The following is an 18,699-nucleotide window of genomic DNA, read 5'->3' on the forward strand; positions in this document are numbered from 1 at the left end:
TCATAGATTTATCAAAATGACAGTTCAGCTTTGCTGCCAATGCATGCATATTTAAAATAACCACATATTTTAAACTTTTTAGCATTCCCTTTTACTGTCCCTATTTTCCCAGTTTAGATTTATGTTGTTTGAGTAAACTAAGTAGAGTTTGGAGCAGATTCACAATCTGAACAAAATAGACCAGACTGAAAATGGAAAAAAAAAAAAAAAACAGAAATGAATGCCTCACTAGAAAAAGCAATAAAATTTAATGAATGATTACAAGAAAAAAAGTGATCAAATTACATTTTCAAGTGTTCAAACTGGAATAATAGAAATAAAACAATGGCAGAACTTGGAATGTGTGGAAAGTTGGAAATATTAAAAAGGTGAACAAAAATGATACAAATACTCTGCTTTTGCTCTTGACAACCCATGATAGTTTTGCATGCCACTGATCTCAACTTGTTTTTAATTAACACATCTGAACTGGTTGTTTCCATGCATAGATTTATTTAGTTGTAGTGTGAAATCTTCTTTAAAAGTTAGTTGTGATTTTGAGACTATATTTCTTGAGGTGTTAACTTGAATAATTAGAGATTTTTTTAAGTGTTTGAAATATCTATTTCCCCTACAGATGGGAACTTACAGAGTTGTTTTTACAGATGAGAAACCAAGGTCTGGGGAATTAATTGTGTTTCTCTGAAATACAAGGGGGATAATAATACTTGGCAATAGTATTATTGTAATAGTTGACAAAGTATCAGGCATAGTCCTGAGAGATCTGTACATTGACCATTACTATGCCCATTTTACAGTGGGAAGGTAAGACTCCAAGTGGTTAGAGAAATATCTTAGGGCCACACAGCTATTAAGTGCAAGAGTAGTGATTAGAACACACACATACATATATATATATATATGGTTGTAGATGAACACAAACCCTTTATTTATTTATTTTTATGTGGTATTGAGAATCAAAACTAGTGATTCACACATGCTAGGTAAGCGCTCTACCACTGAGCCACAACCCCAGACCTAGAACCCATATCTTGGAGCTACAATATCATATGGTCAATCACAGGGGCGAAGTGGAGAAGAACAAGTTGTGATATGTTTTCATTCAGAAGATTATGCATAAACTACACTCATCTAGAGAAACTGCTTTAGAAATATTTCTTTCACACATATAGAGACACATTTGCTGTAGCTAAATATCCTCTTAATTCAGCTGATTAAATCAAATAATGCTCTCACTTGTACTCCAGGATATGCTTACAATCTTTCTTTTTCTTTTTGTACTGGGGATTGAATGCAGGGATGCTTTGCCACTGACCTACATCCCCAGCCATTTTTATGTTATTTATTTATTTACTTTGAGAAAGGGTCTTGCTAAGTTGCCCAGGGAGGCCCTGGGTTTGTATCCTACTGCCTTAGCCTCCTGAGTTGCAGGGATTATACACATGTGCCACGACATTCCATTCACAAATCATTTAAAAAATGGTCTCTAAGGAAGAGTAAGGCACAGTCTTCAAAATCACCCATATAGTCTGGTAGCAAAATGGTGGAATAACTTGTAAGTAGAGGTGAAATGTAAAAATTTAAAAAAAATTGAAATATATAAATAAAAAGATTAAAACTCAACTGTGCTTAACCTTGAGTTGAGCGATTACTTAAATAGTCTAGTAGTTACGAATAAGTAGAAATTTAAAAATAGTTTACCAAAACATTTTCTAGTAATAATAAACACTAGACAAAATTTCTGAAACACTTTTCTAGTATCATGAAGAGAAACATTTGAAATTATAATTGCAAATATCCCACTTAAATGATTGATGATAATTAAATTTTAGAATATTTAAATACTGTAAGGATTGTTATTTAATGGAAATATTTTTTAAAGAATGCTGTTTATGTTGTATAATTCCTTCACACTGAGTTGAAACTTGTAAGTTTTACATCTTTTCAAAAGAAACTGATACAAAGATCCTTACACATTTGTTAAAAACCTTGAATCACAAGGTTTCACCTAAGCCAAGAACTGAATTTCCTTAAATTATCGTCTAATGTATTAAGATTATTGCAAGCAGTGATGAATGTAATTTTTTTTTTGAGCTGAGAAATTAGGAGATCTTTATAGATGTCAGCACACCCCTTGGATGAAGCAGAGGAGGGATTATCTTGGTTTTGAATGGAGAGGAGGGATATCCCCACACTGCCTTCTGCATCCTGCACAGGCAGCTCAGGGATCTTGCAGGTCTTAGGAAGAATGCAACCCTGGCTTCATTGCTAAGCTCCCCATGCCAAGCCACCCTTCCTATATAAAACTCTCAAAGTAGTTATTTTAATATTATTTCATGTTTTAGGTTAGGAAGATTGCAAAACAAAAGACAAAGAAAAGAATATGTCTTATGCTTCTAGAAAAAGAGGAAAAAGTATCAAACGAATATAGATTTTTTGAGGCAAATATATACAACCAAAATTTTAGAAGTTTTCTAAACAAATGAAGGAAGAATTTGCCTTAGTTTTAAAGGCAATTACTATGAAAACATATTTTAAATGCCTACTATTTTAAAGAAAATCCTTATTTATAGTTTCTTTTAGGTTTGTACTGTCATTTTTTACTTCTTTCTTAGTTAATAATTTATTTTATAACCACTTATTTATTACACTTCAATATGCTTCTTCATGAAAGCATAGAATGGACATCTATCAGAGTATTTAAAGCCTGTTTAAATTACCTTCTCACCTCTTTCTTCATTTCCACTTTTTTTCGTGGTAGTACATTTGCAAAAAATCATGAATTTTATACTTCATTAAACATGGAGGCAAAATAAAACTATTTCCTAAACTACTCTACTTATTTTAATGATAACTGATTTAATATCTCCCCTTTAATTGGTGTTGGACTCAAACAGAAAATACTGAAGTATTGAAAAACGATTTCATACATTTGTAGACCTATTGTATCACATGTATCTTTAAGCCTGTTAACTTTGTCATTATAAACTTTCACATCTTTTAAAACAATAAAATTTAAAATTCCTTTGACATTTAATATTTAAGTGTCTAAAACAAAACATCTTTGAAAGATATAGAACTGGTAGAAATAAACAATGCAATGAAACCACTTATTTTTACAGATAAAAAAATAAAGAAACACAAAGATACTCATTATAAGGAAAGAAATATTTAAAAAATAAAACATAGGTCAATTTGGTGTTAAGGGCACTTTCCTGATTATAACATCAAAAATCCTGAAGATAGTTTGAATTTAGCACATCTTTCAACTCCCAGAGAACATTTTCATTCCTTTTATGGCCTCTTATGTGTTAAGCAACTCCTGACTACCTATGATTTAAAGAATTTGCTAACATGTGAGACAACCATTCTTTCTTGAAGATCTCACAACACAAACAAACATTTTTGCAGGGAGATAGTTATGCTTTAGACTTCAAATACTAATCCTCATTAATCAGGAGGACATGGAAGGGTGCGGATGCGGGTGTCTATTTGGAGGTCTAGATTGGGCAGGACTAAAGGGTGAGAATTGTACAGACACAACCTGACTTAAGAGTATTTCAGGTTTTGAGAACATATGCAATGTTTCCTCTTAGATCTCGAGTTCCTTACACTTTCCAGTCATTCTATAAGCATGTTTCAAATTCTCTTGTGACTTCCAAGGTGTGGTTCTCAGACTAAAGCAATAGTCACAGATGATTGGGTAGCTGTGGGACTAATCTGGATGTTGACAGACCTCATTCCAGACAACTCTCAAGCAACCTTTGCAGTGCTTTAAATATATCTGGGCAGAAATTTTGTTTTCCTACTAATTTTTTTTTGTTATAAATAAATGATATGTTGATTGTGAATCCCATCTGATTCAAACACATGACCAGGGTAGTTAACTCCTGGACCAAACTCTTATTTATTTTTATACTAAGGTTATAATCTTAATAGCCACAGAAATACCTGCATCTCATGTGAAGTTTAGATTTAACATACTTAGATGGACTGCTTCTAAGTGTAATCCTCAATTTCTGAATGAACTTGTGATTTTTAAAATTTAGGTAGAACTTTATACTGTTAATTTTCTGCTTTTTAAGTGTGTTTCTAACTGTCCAGATATTTGTGTTTTCTGTCGTTTTCCAGTACTCTCACTATTTTCTGAGCTCTGTGTTTGAGGGAACATTTCATTTATCCTTTTAAAAAAATCTAATAAATATATGAACAGGGTAGAATCCAAATGGGAATCCTGAAGAAGTCCAAAAGAAGTTTCTGTCCAGAGTGACATGCCTTTTGGGGATGGTTACTAAAACACATTTTGTAATGTGCCCTCTGACTAATACCAGAGAACTTGCCCAGGGTCAATGCTCAATTTAGACCACTTTTAACATGCCACTTTCAATTCAATGATTTATCATCATATAGTGAAGCTAATCCCTAGTACTATCTTATACCATAAAATTGGCACCAAATTAAATATCATACGAAAGTTTCCATGTGGTACATAAAAGCCTACTTCAAAGCATACTTAGGAAATTACATACTTAGGAGATTAGGAAAATTATCAATTTTATAGGATTAAAAGTCTTACACACTTAGAATCTTACTATTTTAACATGCCCATTATTAAATTAAAAAGTAGGATTTATTTTTTCAACAAAGAATACTTCTAATACACAATCCATTTTCACTATTACTATTTTAGTATTTTTTCTGAAATAAAAAATGAGATTCTTACCCCAAAGGCTGGGAACTTTGGTAGGTTGGGAAGTCACAGAGATATTGTTTATAGCATCAAGCTGCTTTCTATAATCATCCACCTGGAAATCATTCACTGGAAAAAGTACAGCCCAGTATGAGAATATTGTAATATTTTTGTATTTGTACACATAAAGCAAAGCACAATTTTACTCACACTGTTATGTTCAATTAACAAATACTGAATAGGGAATGTAACATAAGGTAATGTTTCCATGTTCTTGGTTAAAAAAAAAAGTATAACAGTTAATGTGTAAGTCATCTCCTTAATAATCAGCAGATAAAACTTATTGATTTAAGGTGGCTATTTCAAATTTACTATTTGATTCCAAATTTTGATAAGAATAAAATATTTCAGCAGGCCTACAATTATGCCAAAATTACACTATACCATTCTGTGTAAGGAAAATTAAATAATGTGTCATAAAGATAATATGAGATCTATGGAAACAATTTAAATGTCTTAATTCTCTATGCTTTGTTTAAAAAACAAAATCAATAATGAACTTCTTTCAGATCTAATCATTACAAGGCTATCTTCATTTACATGGCTAAAACAAACCCTAGATAAATGTGAATGTCTTCTATGATGCCTTATTTTTAAAGGGTGCCTATGAATGGTTTAAAATGAGATGGAAATGTACTTACAAACATCCTCACAGGTGTTCCTGCATTCTTCCAATGATTCAAAGTTGTTTGGATTGCCCAGGCACCCACCGTACTTGAAACGCTCACATTGCTTTGACTGATTGCTATAAAAATACCTGGTAATATAACCTCTACATATTCCAGCATCTTCCTCCAAAAAGCAGAAATCTGGCTTTTCTAAAAATTATAAAAATATCAGAAAGTAGTATTTTTTGGTAAATAATTTAGTTATATTCACTAAATTTATTAATAACTAGCTGGTATTTAAAGAGTAAACTTGAAGAATAATAAGTACAAATCTCACTTTTCTGAAAACTATATAATGTGCAAATTATTTACCATTCTGTTGTAGTATTTAGAATAATGATTATACAACCATTGTCACACACAGTTTTTAAATTAGCTTTTCAATCTCTGCATTTCTCACAATAAATCAATAGAGAATTAACTCGCTTTTTTTCATGAATGGAGTGAATAAACGATGTGGGGTTATTTTATCATGTGCTGTCCTTGTTTTGGAATTACAAATTAGGATGGTAAATTTTGGTTTAATTATTTATATTGAACTTTGTGCATCAATATTTAGGAAAGGTCTATGAATCTTTCATATTATTGAGGTGTAGGGTATCATTAGGGAATGCAGTACCATTCAGAATGGCTTAAATTTTAAAATTTGGAAAAGAAGATTTGAAGGGTACGGAAGCTTTCATGGTTATTCTTAGAAGTTCCTGAATTCTTAGGCTGAAATTGATATCTGTGGTAGGTATGACATCCTCCATTGCTACAACTTTTCTTTTCTTCAAGCACTGGAATGATTCCAACAGTGCAGAGGCAGAAAGGAAATACATGTTCAGGGATTGAAGAGGCTTTGGCAAAATCTAATACCACTTCTTTGATAGTGCTCCAAACCAGGCTAAGCACAGCTGTCACAAAAGTTGTGATCTACATTGCAAGCTCTTTCTACATGCATACTCTGTAAAGAGAATCTAGCTGATTCTCAAATGAATATGATCACCAAGCTTGAATATTGTGAACAAAGCTCCAGTTTCTCCAGTTTTTCTTGTAACTCCAGTATTATAGTGACTAAATGTTGCTTTTATATCTTACAGTAACTTGTTCTTCTATCTCAGGGAACCAATGCCCACCAGTAATATACTATGAAAAAAAGTAATTATTTTGTAATCTAAATGATATCTACAGCAGTTGCAGATCTGGAGAAGCAGCAGTCCCCTATTAAAAAGTTGTTATTTTCAACATAAAAATTCCTATTTTAGTATAATTTAAAGCTATCATCTATGAATTCTAAATGTACCAACTTGAAGTCAATTTATGTTTATCACCTCTTTTTTTAAAGTAAATCTTAGTATGATTTCCCTATTTTCTCCTATTTTTCAGAAGTATCTACTTAAATAGACAGTTAAATTTGCATGTATTTAACACATGCAACATGATGCCTTAAAGCATATATACATGCTGAAAATTAACATGCATGATTTCCCATGGTTATCATTTCTGTACTAGGAACACTTAATACCCGTTTTACTAGCATTCCTGGAGATTATAATATGTGGTCACTAACTATAGCCACCATGCTGGATGATAGGTCTTTACAAAGTTTTCTCCAATCCAACTGTAATTATGTGTTTTTTGACTAACATCTTCCCAATAACTCCCCACCAATCACCTTGACCTCTACTAGTAACCATTACTGTACCCTGTTTTTAGGTCAGCATTTTTAGGTACCATATATATATATATATATATATATATATATGAGTGAGAAAACATAGTGTTTGTTTCTCAGTGTCTGGCTTATTTACTTGATATTCTTCAAGCCCATCATTGTTGTGGTAAATTACAGGATTTCATTCTTTTCTATGATTGAATAATATTGCATTTTTAGAACATATCATGGGGTTTTCTTTGTCCATTTATCTGTGGATGATCACCTAGGTTCATTCCATATCTTGGCTTGTTGTGAATAGTACCTCAGTCAGCATGGGGGTGTAGCCATCTATTCAACATATACATTTCATTTACCTTTTATGTATGCCCAATAGTGGGACTTCTGGATTATGCGTTATTTATATCTTTAATTTTAAACTTTTGAGGACTCTCCATACTGTTTGCCATAGCACCACACAAATTCACATTCCTGATAACAATGTTATCTTTGTCTTTTTGATAATATCCTTTCTCATAGGACCAAGGTGAAAACTCACTGTGGTTTGATTTGCATTTCCTTCATTATGCCTGCTGTTGATCTTTTTTTTGTTCCACATAATATACCTGTTTTTCAAAGTGAATGATATTATGACTTACATTTAAGTGAAATATATGGGGGAAGGAAATACAAAAAATTCTTTAATTTTTCAAAAATATTTAGTTTTTAGTTGTAGTTGGACACAATACCTTTATTTATTTATTTTTATATGTGGTGCTAAGGATCGAACTCAGGGCCTCGCATGTGCCAGGCGAGTGCTCTACCACTAAGCCACAATTCTTTAAATTTTTATAGTACTTTTTTATAAGGGAAAGGAAAGAATACATTCAACTACTATCCTTTTGATTTGTTTTAATTGGTATGTACTTATAAAATTTTATATACTCTTAACAGAGGATATAAAAGTTTTATGTTTAAGAGAAGTGCATAAAATATTGATTATAAAGAACAAATATTAAATATAATTTATGCTGATATACAATTAATAAATTCTGCATCTGAAAGTTCTTATTGTTCATATGTGGCCCCATTGGCAGACATGAATTTATTTTAGTGCACAGTTGAAAATGCACACATGTAAAATGATTCTTCTTAGGCCTACAAATTAAAATATGATTATAAAGCAAGAAATTAGTTCCCCATGTCCGTAGATAAAAGAAGTACCATTCTTTCAAAATTGCATACACTTGTTTGCTATAACTTGAACTTAAAATTGTCACAGAAAGTACATTCTAAGCTATATACAAATTTTCATAAGCATAGAATTTCTAATGTGAACTTTTGTTTGGACCTACATATTTGGAAATTGCTTTCCAACAAACTTTTTCCAAGGCACTGAAATGAATGTCTACTGTCATTGCAACTATATCAATGTTACAGAGTCTTCAATTTCAAGTTGATTGAGGTCTTCCTTATATATTTGTTTTAGCATTTAATCATTTTTAATGTTCATGTAAATAGAGTTTTATTATCTAGTTTCCATGCTTCTTATCAATCAAGAATAACTAGCTTCTGAATTATTAAAGACATTATATAGAAAATTTTATAGTAAAAAATTTACCTGCATATACTTTTTCTAATTTTGTTTTTGGGAAAAGTCAATGTTTCAATGTTGGTATTTCCTTTCATGAAAATAAACCAGGCACAGAAAAATAAGCACAACATGATCTCACTCATATATGGAATACTAAAAAGTTGATATCATAGAAGTTGGAAAATATTTTGTAAATAAAACTCCCTTTCTAAATATGCTGTGTTCTTTGAAGTTACAGACAGTTAAAACTTCATTTACTTGAAGTGATAGTTATTACTTCCCTACAAGTAGCATTTTTTAGAAATTATAAATAAATGCATATTCATGTTGCTTATAAAATTTTGCCATTGAATTTGTACAGTTGGATTCAAATTTTGGTCAGTGAGTTATGTCTAAAGAATATCAATAAGTTATAAATTTTCAACTCTTTCCTCCACAATTAAATAAAAAAATGAACTTTAAATTTTGTATTTTTTCACATCCTGAGTTAATAACTTCTTCTCGTTGTTTAAATGTAAAAAGCCATAAATAGTAACTGGAATAAATCAGTTTCTAAACCTTTATGAAGAGGAAATTGCTTTTTTTCCATCTGTTTATAATGTTGTTTCTTGTCCTGCTATGATATATTCACTAAAAATACTCAGTTCTTATAAATAATCATAAATAATTATTTAAAAAAAACACAAAATCAAAGATGTTCATGCACAGAAAATAATGCTGACAAAGGTAATTATTAGTTGCTACATAGCACCACTGTTTTTTGCATATAAACCTATTAACAACTCAGAGACAAGCATCCATTCAGGTAGAGATTGAATGAAATTTGCTGAAGCCACACAATGCTGAGATTAACATGGGATAGGATTGCCTAAACTGGAAAGGCAATTTACTGGAGAGGCAACACTTAAGTCATTATTGGAAGATGTTAAAATAGCATGTGTGGCTCTGGATTCTGAGTAATATAACTCTAAATACCACGATGCTTTAGAATAAGAACAAATACAATGTTTGGAAACTTTTCCACCAAATATCATGTAAATTATTTCTTATTTTTCATCAGATCCATGGAAACAGAACACCATTTCAAACATCATATAAATGTATGATCAACCTTGTATCAGAGAAACCTAAGAACTGAATATCTAAATGCCTTTTGCACAAATTCTATTAACATGTATGTAAATGAATGTTCACCTTTTTTAAATGTCTTCTTTGATATCTTCTTTGGATAACCTGCAATAAAAACAATACATGTGTATCAATTACAAGAGTTTATAATGTAATATCGTGACTTTGACTTTAACAAACTAGGATAATATATTCATTACCACTTAGGTTATCCTTGTACAGAATATCTTAAGAATTAAAATTCTTTTCATTTCCTTCAAAGATTTTTTTCCAATTATTGTAACCACAAATCCACCACGATTAAGAAATATACTTTAACAAATAAATAAAGACATAAAATTATACATAGTAATGGGTTTCCATGTGCTATTTTGATACATGCATATGAGGTTTGAAGGAAGTTAAACATATCTTCTCAAACATAAATCATATCTTTAGAATGAAAACTTTAAATTTTTTTCTTCTAGTTTTGTGAAACATATAGCACTTAGTGTCATCTATTGTCACCCTAGTGTGCAATAGCATACCAGAACTGCTTGCTCCTATTTAACTGTAACTTAAGATCCACTAATCAACCTCTCCCAGGATACCCTCCTCTGCTTTGCTAGTGTCCCCTGCCTCTGGCGACACCTTTCTACTCTGAACTTCTATGATATCAACTTCTTAGTATTGCATATGTGAGAGAGATCATGTGGTGCTTGTCTTTCTGTGTCTGTCTTATTTCACTTAACACAGTGATCTCCAGTTCCATCCGTGTTGCTGCAAATTACAGGGATTTTATCTTTTTTGTTTTTGTTTTTTGGAGGGGGCGGGGGAGTGGGTCAAATGTGCTTCATTTTAACAGTTTCTTTCATTGTCTTTAGGTCCACTGATATTTTCTTCTGTGGACTTAAACTTTCTTAACTTTATATATTATATTTTTCAGGTTTAGAATTTCCATTTAGTGTTTGTTTATATTTTTCAGTTTTTTTCCCATATTATGTTCATGCTTTCTTCAAATTCTATAATGTATTTGTAATAGCTATTTGAACATTCTTAGCTGCTACCTTTGTCACTTTTATTGTTTCTACCTATTTCATCGAGTCATTATTTTCTCCTAGTTATGGATCACAATTTGCATGTTTTTTTAAACGTTTAACATTATTTGCAAGGACAGATGATAATTTTTTTTAAACTACCATACTACTGATGGATGGATTTTATTGTCTTCATTTAAAGAATGTTGAAGTTTCTTTTGGTGGGTAGTTAAGTCACTTGAGGATCAGCTGGATGCCTAAAGGTTTGTCTTAAAGATTTGTTGGGGAAAATCCAAAGTACTCTTCATTCTAGGTATAATTTAGTTCTATTATAAAATTAAATTCTACATAGTTTTCAGTTATGGGGGCTTTCTGGAATTGTTCTATTAATACATCCATGATAATTATTTCCTCAAACTCATCAGATTTTTATTAAATAAGTGCAGAATTTTATTAAGAGACAAACTCAGAGGGAATTCTATCCAGACTTCTGAGTTTTATTTTCCCTCTGTGCAAATTCATTGTCTTCCATATATTGTTACTAAAGCTACATCTTCCCCAGCCTCCTAATCCCCAGTCTTCATCTCCTTCAGTCAAAGTTTCTACAGTGCTGCTTTTGGGTTCCCTCCCCTTAACAGTGGTCTAGAATGATTTCATGCAGAAAGCAGGGCAGACTGTGAGGCTCATCTCATGTATTTCCTTTCTCTCAGTGATTATAATCCTGTACTACCTTTTGATTAATGTTTAGAAACAGTTGCCTTGTATATTTTATGCAGTTTTTTTTTTTAGTTCTTTATGTTAGAAATGAATACCCAGCTCTACTTAATCCATCAAGGCTCAAGATAGAACTCTTTCCTTAGGTGTTTTTTTAAATTTTTTTTTTAAGTCTAGCAGCATTTTTTCTATACACCAGCTATATCCCAAATAGTATCCTACTGTATAAAAAACACAGGGATTCATACAACAATATTAAGTGGATTTTGAAGAGATAATGAATGACCACAAGAGATTTACATTTATTTGTGTGCTTGTCCATTATGATGTTTTAAAAGATTAGAAGATGGGATGTTACTAATGACAAATGATTATATTTGATAACTTCTAAGTAAAAAATCTTTTGCACAATGTTGAATAAAAAGACTTCTGAATTAGAAAAAAAAAGGAAACAGATGTGAGTGTCAGAGAAAAGACCAGTTGATGAAAATAAATTGGCTCCAAGATAAAAAAAAGAATTAAAAAGAAATGGGCCAACCAGGCCTCTAACCAAGGTATCTGATGACCAAGAATGATTTTCAAATCAACACAGGATACTTGGCCCCAGCACATACAAGAGAAAACAGTGTGTAGAAATCTTTTATGGTTGAAAAAGGACCTAGCAATCACAAATCCCAGTGGTACCACTGAGGACCACTGAGCTGCCTGATCTGTGCTAGTGACATTCCTATGACATCTATGGTGAGAGAATGTACAGCTGCTGCTTTGCACAAAACAAGGTATCTAGTGTTACTAACTGAAGATGCTGCCTCTATATATAGCACAACTGTTCCGGCAAATAGGAAGAACATGCCATGGGGGAGTATTGTGGAAGAAGCTGGGGAAATAAAATGACTCCGATTCTTCTATATTTCAATTATCTTGCTATTCTGAAGAATAAACTGAGATGAAAACATTCCAACTGTTTTTTTTTTCTATTGACCAGTATTTTCTAATTAATACCTTGATAGTCTTAAACTGAATTTTCAGGTTCATTGTCTAAAGAGAAAACAGCTGTAAGATCATTGTGTACAACTAAGTCAGCACAGATAAGAGGTCTTTTCCTACCAACTCATAGCTAAGAAGAGAGGCTGAATAACATTTATTTTATTGCAAGTCTAAACTGTCCTGTATCCTTAAGTGTTTTCTTCCCACTCTATTATATAGAAGAGTGGACTGCAATAAAACAGGTTTAATCAGCTTATAATAATAACATGAAAACTAAAAATAGAATTTGATCATGAAAACCCAAAATATGGATATATATATATATATATATATATATATATATATATATATGACAAGTTATTTAGTTATCCAAAAGGTGTGTATATATATATATATATATATATATATATATATATATATATTTCTTTGATAAAGTTAAAATAACATTCCATTACTTTTTTCTGAGATTATCAACTCTATGATTAGACTCAGTAGCCACCAAGATTCTTGGGTCAGAAACCTACCAACTGCACATTTTTCTTTGCACTCTTCCAGACTTTCAAATCGATTCTGATTTCCTTCACAGCCCCCATATACAAATTCTTCACATTGCTGAGTGAAAATATTGAAAAAAAATCTCTTCATCATCGCTTTGCATGGCCCATCATCCGCCTTCAATGCACAAAATGAATGCATCAATTTCAGTGGTGGCAACTCAGTATCTAGAAGGTAAAAATGGAAAAACCAATCAATAAATAAAACATGCAATGTAAAAAAACATGTACTCCTCCACCAAAGCCATAATAATGTTCTCTCTTTTCTTTTCATTTCTTTTTTAATATGTTCCTATTTTAGGGAAAGTATGACAACAATAAAGCAAGCTCATTGCAAAACATGACAAGTTATTTAGTTATCCAAAAGGTAAAGGTTTATTAACTAAATGAGATTCACCTTATCAACTGTTAAAGTTTATTTTTCATCAACTATTAAAGAAAATATAGTATATCTTTTCTAGACTCTTGATAATTATAATTAGTTAAATATTTACCAGTTGATAGACATGGAATTCAACAGTGACAATAAGGCAACTTAACTAAGAGAATGTGTTCACTCACTGGAATAGAGACCTCTGCTTTTGACTCAGGTTTTAAAGACAAATGCTAATGGGCGATTTTTTGAGTTTCTCTTCCTAATCCATACGTGTGTCACTTTTTACACATGAAACATCTTTAATAAAAATGTTTAGTAATGTTGCAAAAATTCAAACAAATCTTTCTGTTTTAAATGAAATGAAGAAATTTCTTGACCTTGAATTATAATTTTGATTCCTAAATATTTACTTATATTAGTCACAGAAATATTTCCTATTATGGGAAGGATATTCACAAAAAAGAAAACAATGAAAGTTTTAAAATTAGATTTTTTTTATCAAGTCCAGTAATATTAATAAACACCTAGTTCTGTTTACAGAATTTTCCAGTGAGATAGCTTTAAAATTATAGTTGATTGGGGATGGGTTGGGGATTTGGTGGTCAAATCATAAAAATTTTAGTTAGTCAGGAGGAGTGAATTCAGGAGCTCAATTGAACAGCATGGTCATTCTAGCTAATAAGGTAGTTTCTTATTGAAAAATGCTGAAAGTGGATGTAAAGTGTTCTCACCACAAAAAAATTGGTAACTATGTGAGGTAAGGCATGGATTAATGAGCTAGATTTAATACTTCCACACTGCATATATAATGAGCTAGATTTAATCCTTCCACATTGCACATATACTTTAAAACGTTATGTTTTTCAAGAATTTTTGTAATTGTAGATAGACAGCATGGCTTTACTTTTATTTGTTCATTTTTATGTGGTGCTGAGAATCGAACCCAGTGCCTCACACGTGAAAGGCAAGTGCTCTGCCACTGAACTACAGCCCCAACCCTGAAACATCATGTTATACACAGAAAATACATATCATCCCATTTATCATTTTTAAAAACTGAAAAGAAACTAAAAAATAAATAAATAAAATTGTGATTGGTACAACCGAATAATGACCAAAGAATGCTATAGAGTACTTTTCAGATATTGTCTATGTATTGAGTGTATGTACACACACACACACACACAGATTTCTATCAGAATTTTGTATTGTTGTGCTGTTTGATATAAGTGACAATGATTATTTATGGACATGTAAATTTTCTCTTAACTACCAATACAACCTTTAAAACTTTTGATCACTATTTTGATCTATTTGATAACTGAATTGGCATTTTTTCTTCAAATAAAATAAATTGAACTAACAGAAATGATAGAATAATAAATTTTTCAGACCCCAAATTTGATAAGATAGAACTAATATGTGACAGAGGATATTATGAGAGAGGGAAACTTTCAGCACCAAACACGATTGTTGTGGACTCCCTTATTAATAAACTATAATATTGGTCAAACCTTTAACTAAATTTGAGTTCTGTGTATTTGAGCATTTGCATTTCAGCTTTTCTGGGTTTCTATTCAATTGGCCCAAAGAGTTTTGTGTTTGTGCTTTTGTTTGTTTTTTTTTGTTTGTTTGTTTGTTTTATTTATTTTATTTTATTTTTTTTTTGCTACTACAGGGGTGCTTAACCACTGAGACACAAATAGCCATTTTTAAATTTATTATTATCACTTTTAAATTTTGAGACAGTCTTGCTTCAGTTCTCTTTCTTCAGCCTCTCAAGTCACAGAGCACAGTAATAAGTCACCATACTCAGCTGCCAATATAGTTTTTGATTTTTTTTACTTATAGCATGGTGTCATCAAATTTAATCAATACACGTAGTATTTGCAAATAATTCCATCATAATGAATTAACCATTCATTAATGTATACAAGTTTTAATTTCATTTGCTTTTTTTCTATTTCTTTATCTAATATTTTATGCTGATAAACTTTTCTGATAAATCAATATTGTCTCCCAAAGGTTTCTGTGGCATATTAAGAGTTTCTGAGCAGGCAGGAAGCTAAGGCAGGAGGATTGCAAGTTCAAGGCCTGCCTTGGCAACTTAAGAAGACCTTGCCTCAAAATAAAGAACAGAAGAAGCTAGGTATATAGCTCAATGATAAAGCAACCCTGGGTTCAGTCCCTAGTAACACACACACACACACACACACACACACACACACACACACACACTTTCTGATACCTAATGATGTGTACTAAAATTCATACTTCTCATAATAAATACTTTTTTTAAAGAGAGTGAAAGAGGAGAGAGAGAGAGAGAGAGAGAGAGAGAGAGAGAGAGAGAGAGAGAGAGAGAGAGAGAGAGAATTTTTTAATATTTATTATTTTTTAGTTCTCGGAGGACACAACATCTTTGTTGGTATGTGGTGCTGAGGATCGAACCCGGGCCGCACGCATGCCAGGCGAGCGCGCTACCGCTTGAGCCACATCCCCAGCCCAATAAATACTTTTATTCGTCCTTGATATTTCTGTTTTTTTTAAAATTTTATGCAAAAATATTTTCCTATATATTTTAAAACATTAAGAATTTGTATTTCAGAAGGTTGCTGAATATACTTTCCATAGATCAATATCCATATGTAAGCAAAAATGAGCTGTGGGGAGAAAATATTTTCTCCCTTTAAATACTGGTTATAATTGTCAAATGGTATATTTGATGTGATATATTTATAAATAATTATAAATTATGTTCATATTCCCTGTCTTAAGAATTTTAGAATGCTATAACTCATATTTTGAATTGATAAGCTGTGAAAACCTAGAGTTTTGCCTAAGGACCCAAACTGATATATTTGACTTACAGGAGACCAACAGTTAACTTAAAGAATTGGAACTATGAGCTTGTATGCTTTGCACACATTTTGGGGGTACTGAAAAAAATTGTCTCATTGATTTGATAAATATCTGATGTCAGAATCAGACCTCAGAATTGCTTAAATACTTTAAAGAAATGAACCAGGAATAAAAATAACCTGGCGTTTTGAATCTTATAGCTATAAACTGTTAACTCAGAAATTTTTACAGGTCTTCTCATAGAATACTATGGATTCTCACTCCCAAATAAAGGTGACTTTAGAACTTTAGAGACTCCAGGAATTGAAGCAGTGTTTCAGGTAGACTCCTTTAGTACAGATCAACACCTATGATATACACAGGTAAACACATAATACCCACATTTCCAAATATATTCAGGAAAAACATTCTTATTACTCAAAGATTTAAATGAGATTCATTTGCATTAATAGTTACACTGCTTTCTCTCAATATAGTTGATAGTCTTTATCATCCAGCTAAAACTTTTATAGCTCTCATCTGGAATCACCTGCCCCAGATTCAGCCTGCTATTCAATAACTTCACCACAAGAGTGTATCAGTGTACCACAAAGTAAAAGATTGCAAACCAAAGTGTCCTTATGTAGTTATTGTAACAACAATAGCTAGTATTACTGAGTAATTACTTAGCACAAAGAGGTACACACAAAAAGATATTCTAATACAAAGATTTTTAAATAATTGTATCATTTGATGATCTCAAGTTTCTGAGATTGACATTATCTTCATTTTACAAATTATAAAATAGCATTGCATAAATTAAGCAAATATTTCTCAAAGTCACACTATAAGTGATGGATGTAGCATTAACTCCCAAGCAGTTTTACAGCAGATATCTCACTCATTCTTAATATCTGTGTGATATTGTCACATACCTCTATGACTTATTTATGGCATGATTTAATTATAAAATTTTTGCTCAATTATTTATACTTTTCTTAAATTTACTCTATAAAAATAAAAATAGTTTCAACAATGAAAGGTGATAACTCCATAGCAAATGGCTAAAGAAACACTATCAACTTTAATTGACTGTATTTTATTAATATCATTCCTCTTATTATTCCTTACTGCCATGCACAGTTTAAGGCATTTCTTACAGAAGTTTTGTATTAGAATACCTTTTCATGCATTGACCTTGTGATCCATACTTAAGCATAGCATTCCTAAAATGGAGGATTATTTCTGTGTGTTGTCTGACAAACAGTGCTTCACCACCCCACTTGAAAGAGATGGCAGCCTTCCTTGTTTTCCATTGCTTATTCAGATAAATTTTTTGAATGTTAATAATGCTTTGCTGATCATGTATCTGTTAGGCATTGTGGCATCTCAGCAAGTGAACAGTAGATTGGATAGCAGCAAACCCTCTCATGGAGTATGTAAACCTTGCAGACTTACATAAATATTTGGGAGATTCAGAGTGCCTTGCAAGTCTGTAACAGGATGCCTACCTCAGGGAATTAAGGCTAGGTTTCCTGAGACTTGAAATTGAGACCTGAAGAAAATGTCAATAAGTCAGGATTATCTGCTTCTGATTACAGGGGCAATATCATAGTAATTGAATCTGGGGTAGCCACACAAATAAAATTATGGTTTGCATTCAACCATTTTTATAGTTGATTCCAGGTATTTTGTGTTCCACAGTTGAGAATGTGTCCTGGGATGTTGGATCAAAGGCTCAGTAAACTATTTGGTGCCTGAGGAAATGTCATGTCCTGTCTGTTAGAACTCTCATCCTTGGGTCACTCCTCTGGGAATCTAGAGCTCTCAGGTAAAAGAGGCCACCTGCCATTTGGCTCTCTGACTAAAGAATTCAACTTCTATTGAAAGGAACAATACAGATAGGTTCTCTTTGCCTTCTCTTTGCCAGGAAAGTGTGCCAGATGCCTTTATGCTGTTTCCAACCATGTGGAAGTAAGTTATGACAACACTTATTTACAATTTGGAACACTGGAATTCAGAGGGTTTAAATAACTTTTAATTTCACAAAGGTATGAATGGAAAACCACCTCTGTGAACACAGGCCTGCTCAGTTCTGATTCTGCTGAAACATATCTGTCTTTCTCTAAATGTGTTTGGCTAATTTTGTGTCTCCTAGTCCAAAGGCTTAAAAAAATCAGTACTTTTATTTATTATTTTGTTTTCTTATCAAGAAGTTTATTCTACATCCTCATACCTGCTGTTTGGGCTGATTTTTTTTAAAGTCTACAGTTGACTGTGAGAGAGGTAGAAAAATTCTGTATATTTTTCTGTAAATGATAGTACCTTATTTCAATGAAACAATATATTTCTATTAAGTGATGGTATGATCTTGGCATCATGTGACAAGTTGTATCTCCAAAATTGAATTCATTCAGATGTGGTATCATGGTGTT

General features: G+C 31.8%; 1 protein-coding gene across 4 annotated transcripts in view; it reads right to left on the reverse strand.

The window, feature by feature from the left end:
* Positions 1–18,699, reverse strand: part of TFPI (tissue factor pathway inhibitor) — a 71,867-nt gene that overhangs the window by 13,270 nt on the left and 39,898 nt on the right. For all 4 annotated transcript variants that reach the window (XM_081260903.1, XM_081260904.1, XM_081260905.1 and 1 more), the window contains exons 3-6: positions 13,018–13,215; positions 9,843–9,881; positions 5,392–5,568; positions 4,724–4,819 (exon numbers count right to left, since the gene is read on the reverse strand). In XM_081260903.1, coding sequence (XP_081117029.1) covers positions 4,724–4,819; positions 5,392–5,568; positions 9,843–9,881; positions 13,018–13,215 — 510 coding nt within the window. The remainder of the gene's footprint in view (positions 1–4,723; positions 4,820–5,391; positions 5,569–9,842; positions 9,882–13,017; positions 13,216–18,699) is intronic.

The sequence above is a fragment of the Spermophilus citellus genome, assembly GCF_964194105.1.
Source record: "Spermophilus citellus genome assembly, chromosome: 11".
Taxonomy (NCBI): domain Eukaryota; kingdom Metazoa; phylum Chordata; class Mammalia; order Rodentia; family Sciuridae; genus Spermophilus; species Spermophilus citellus.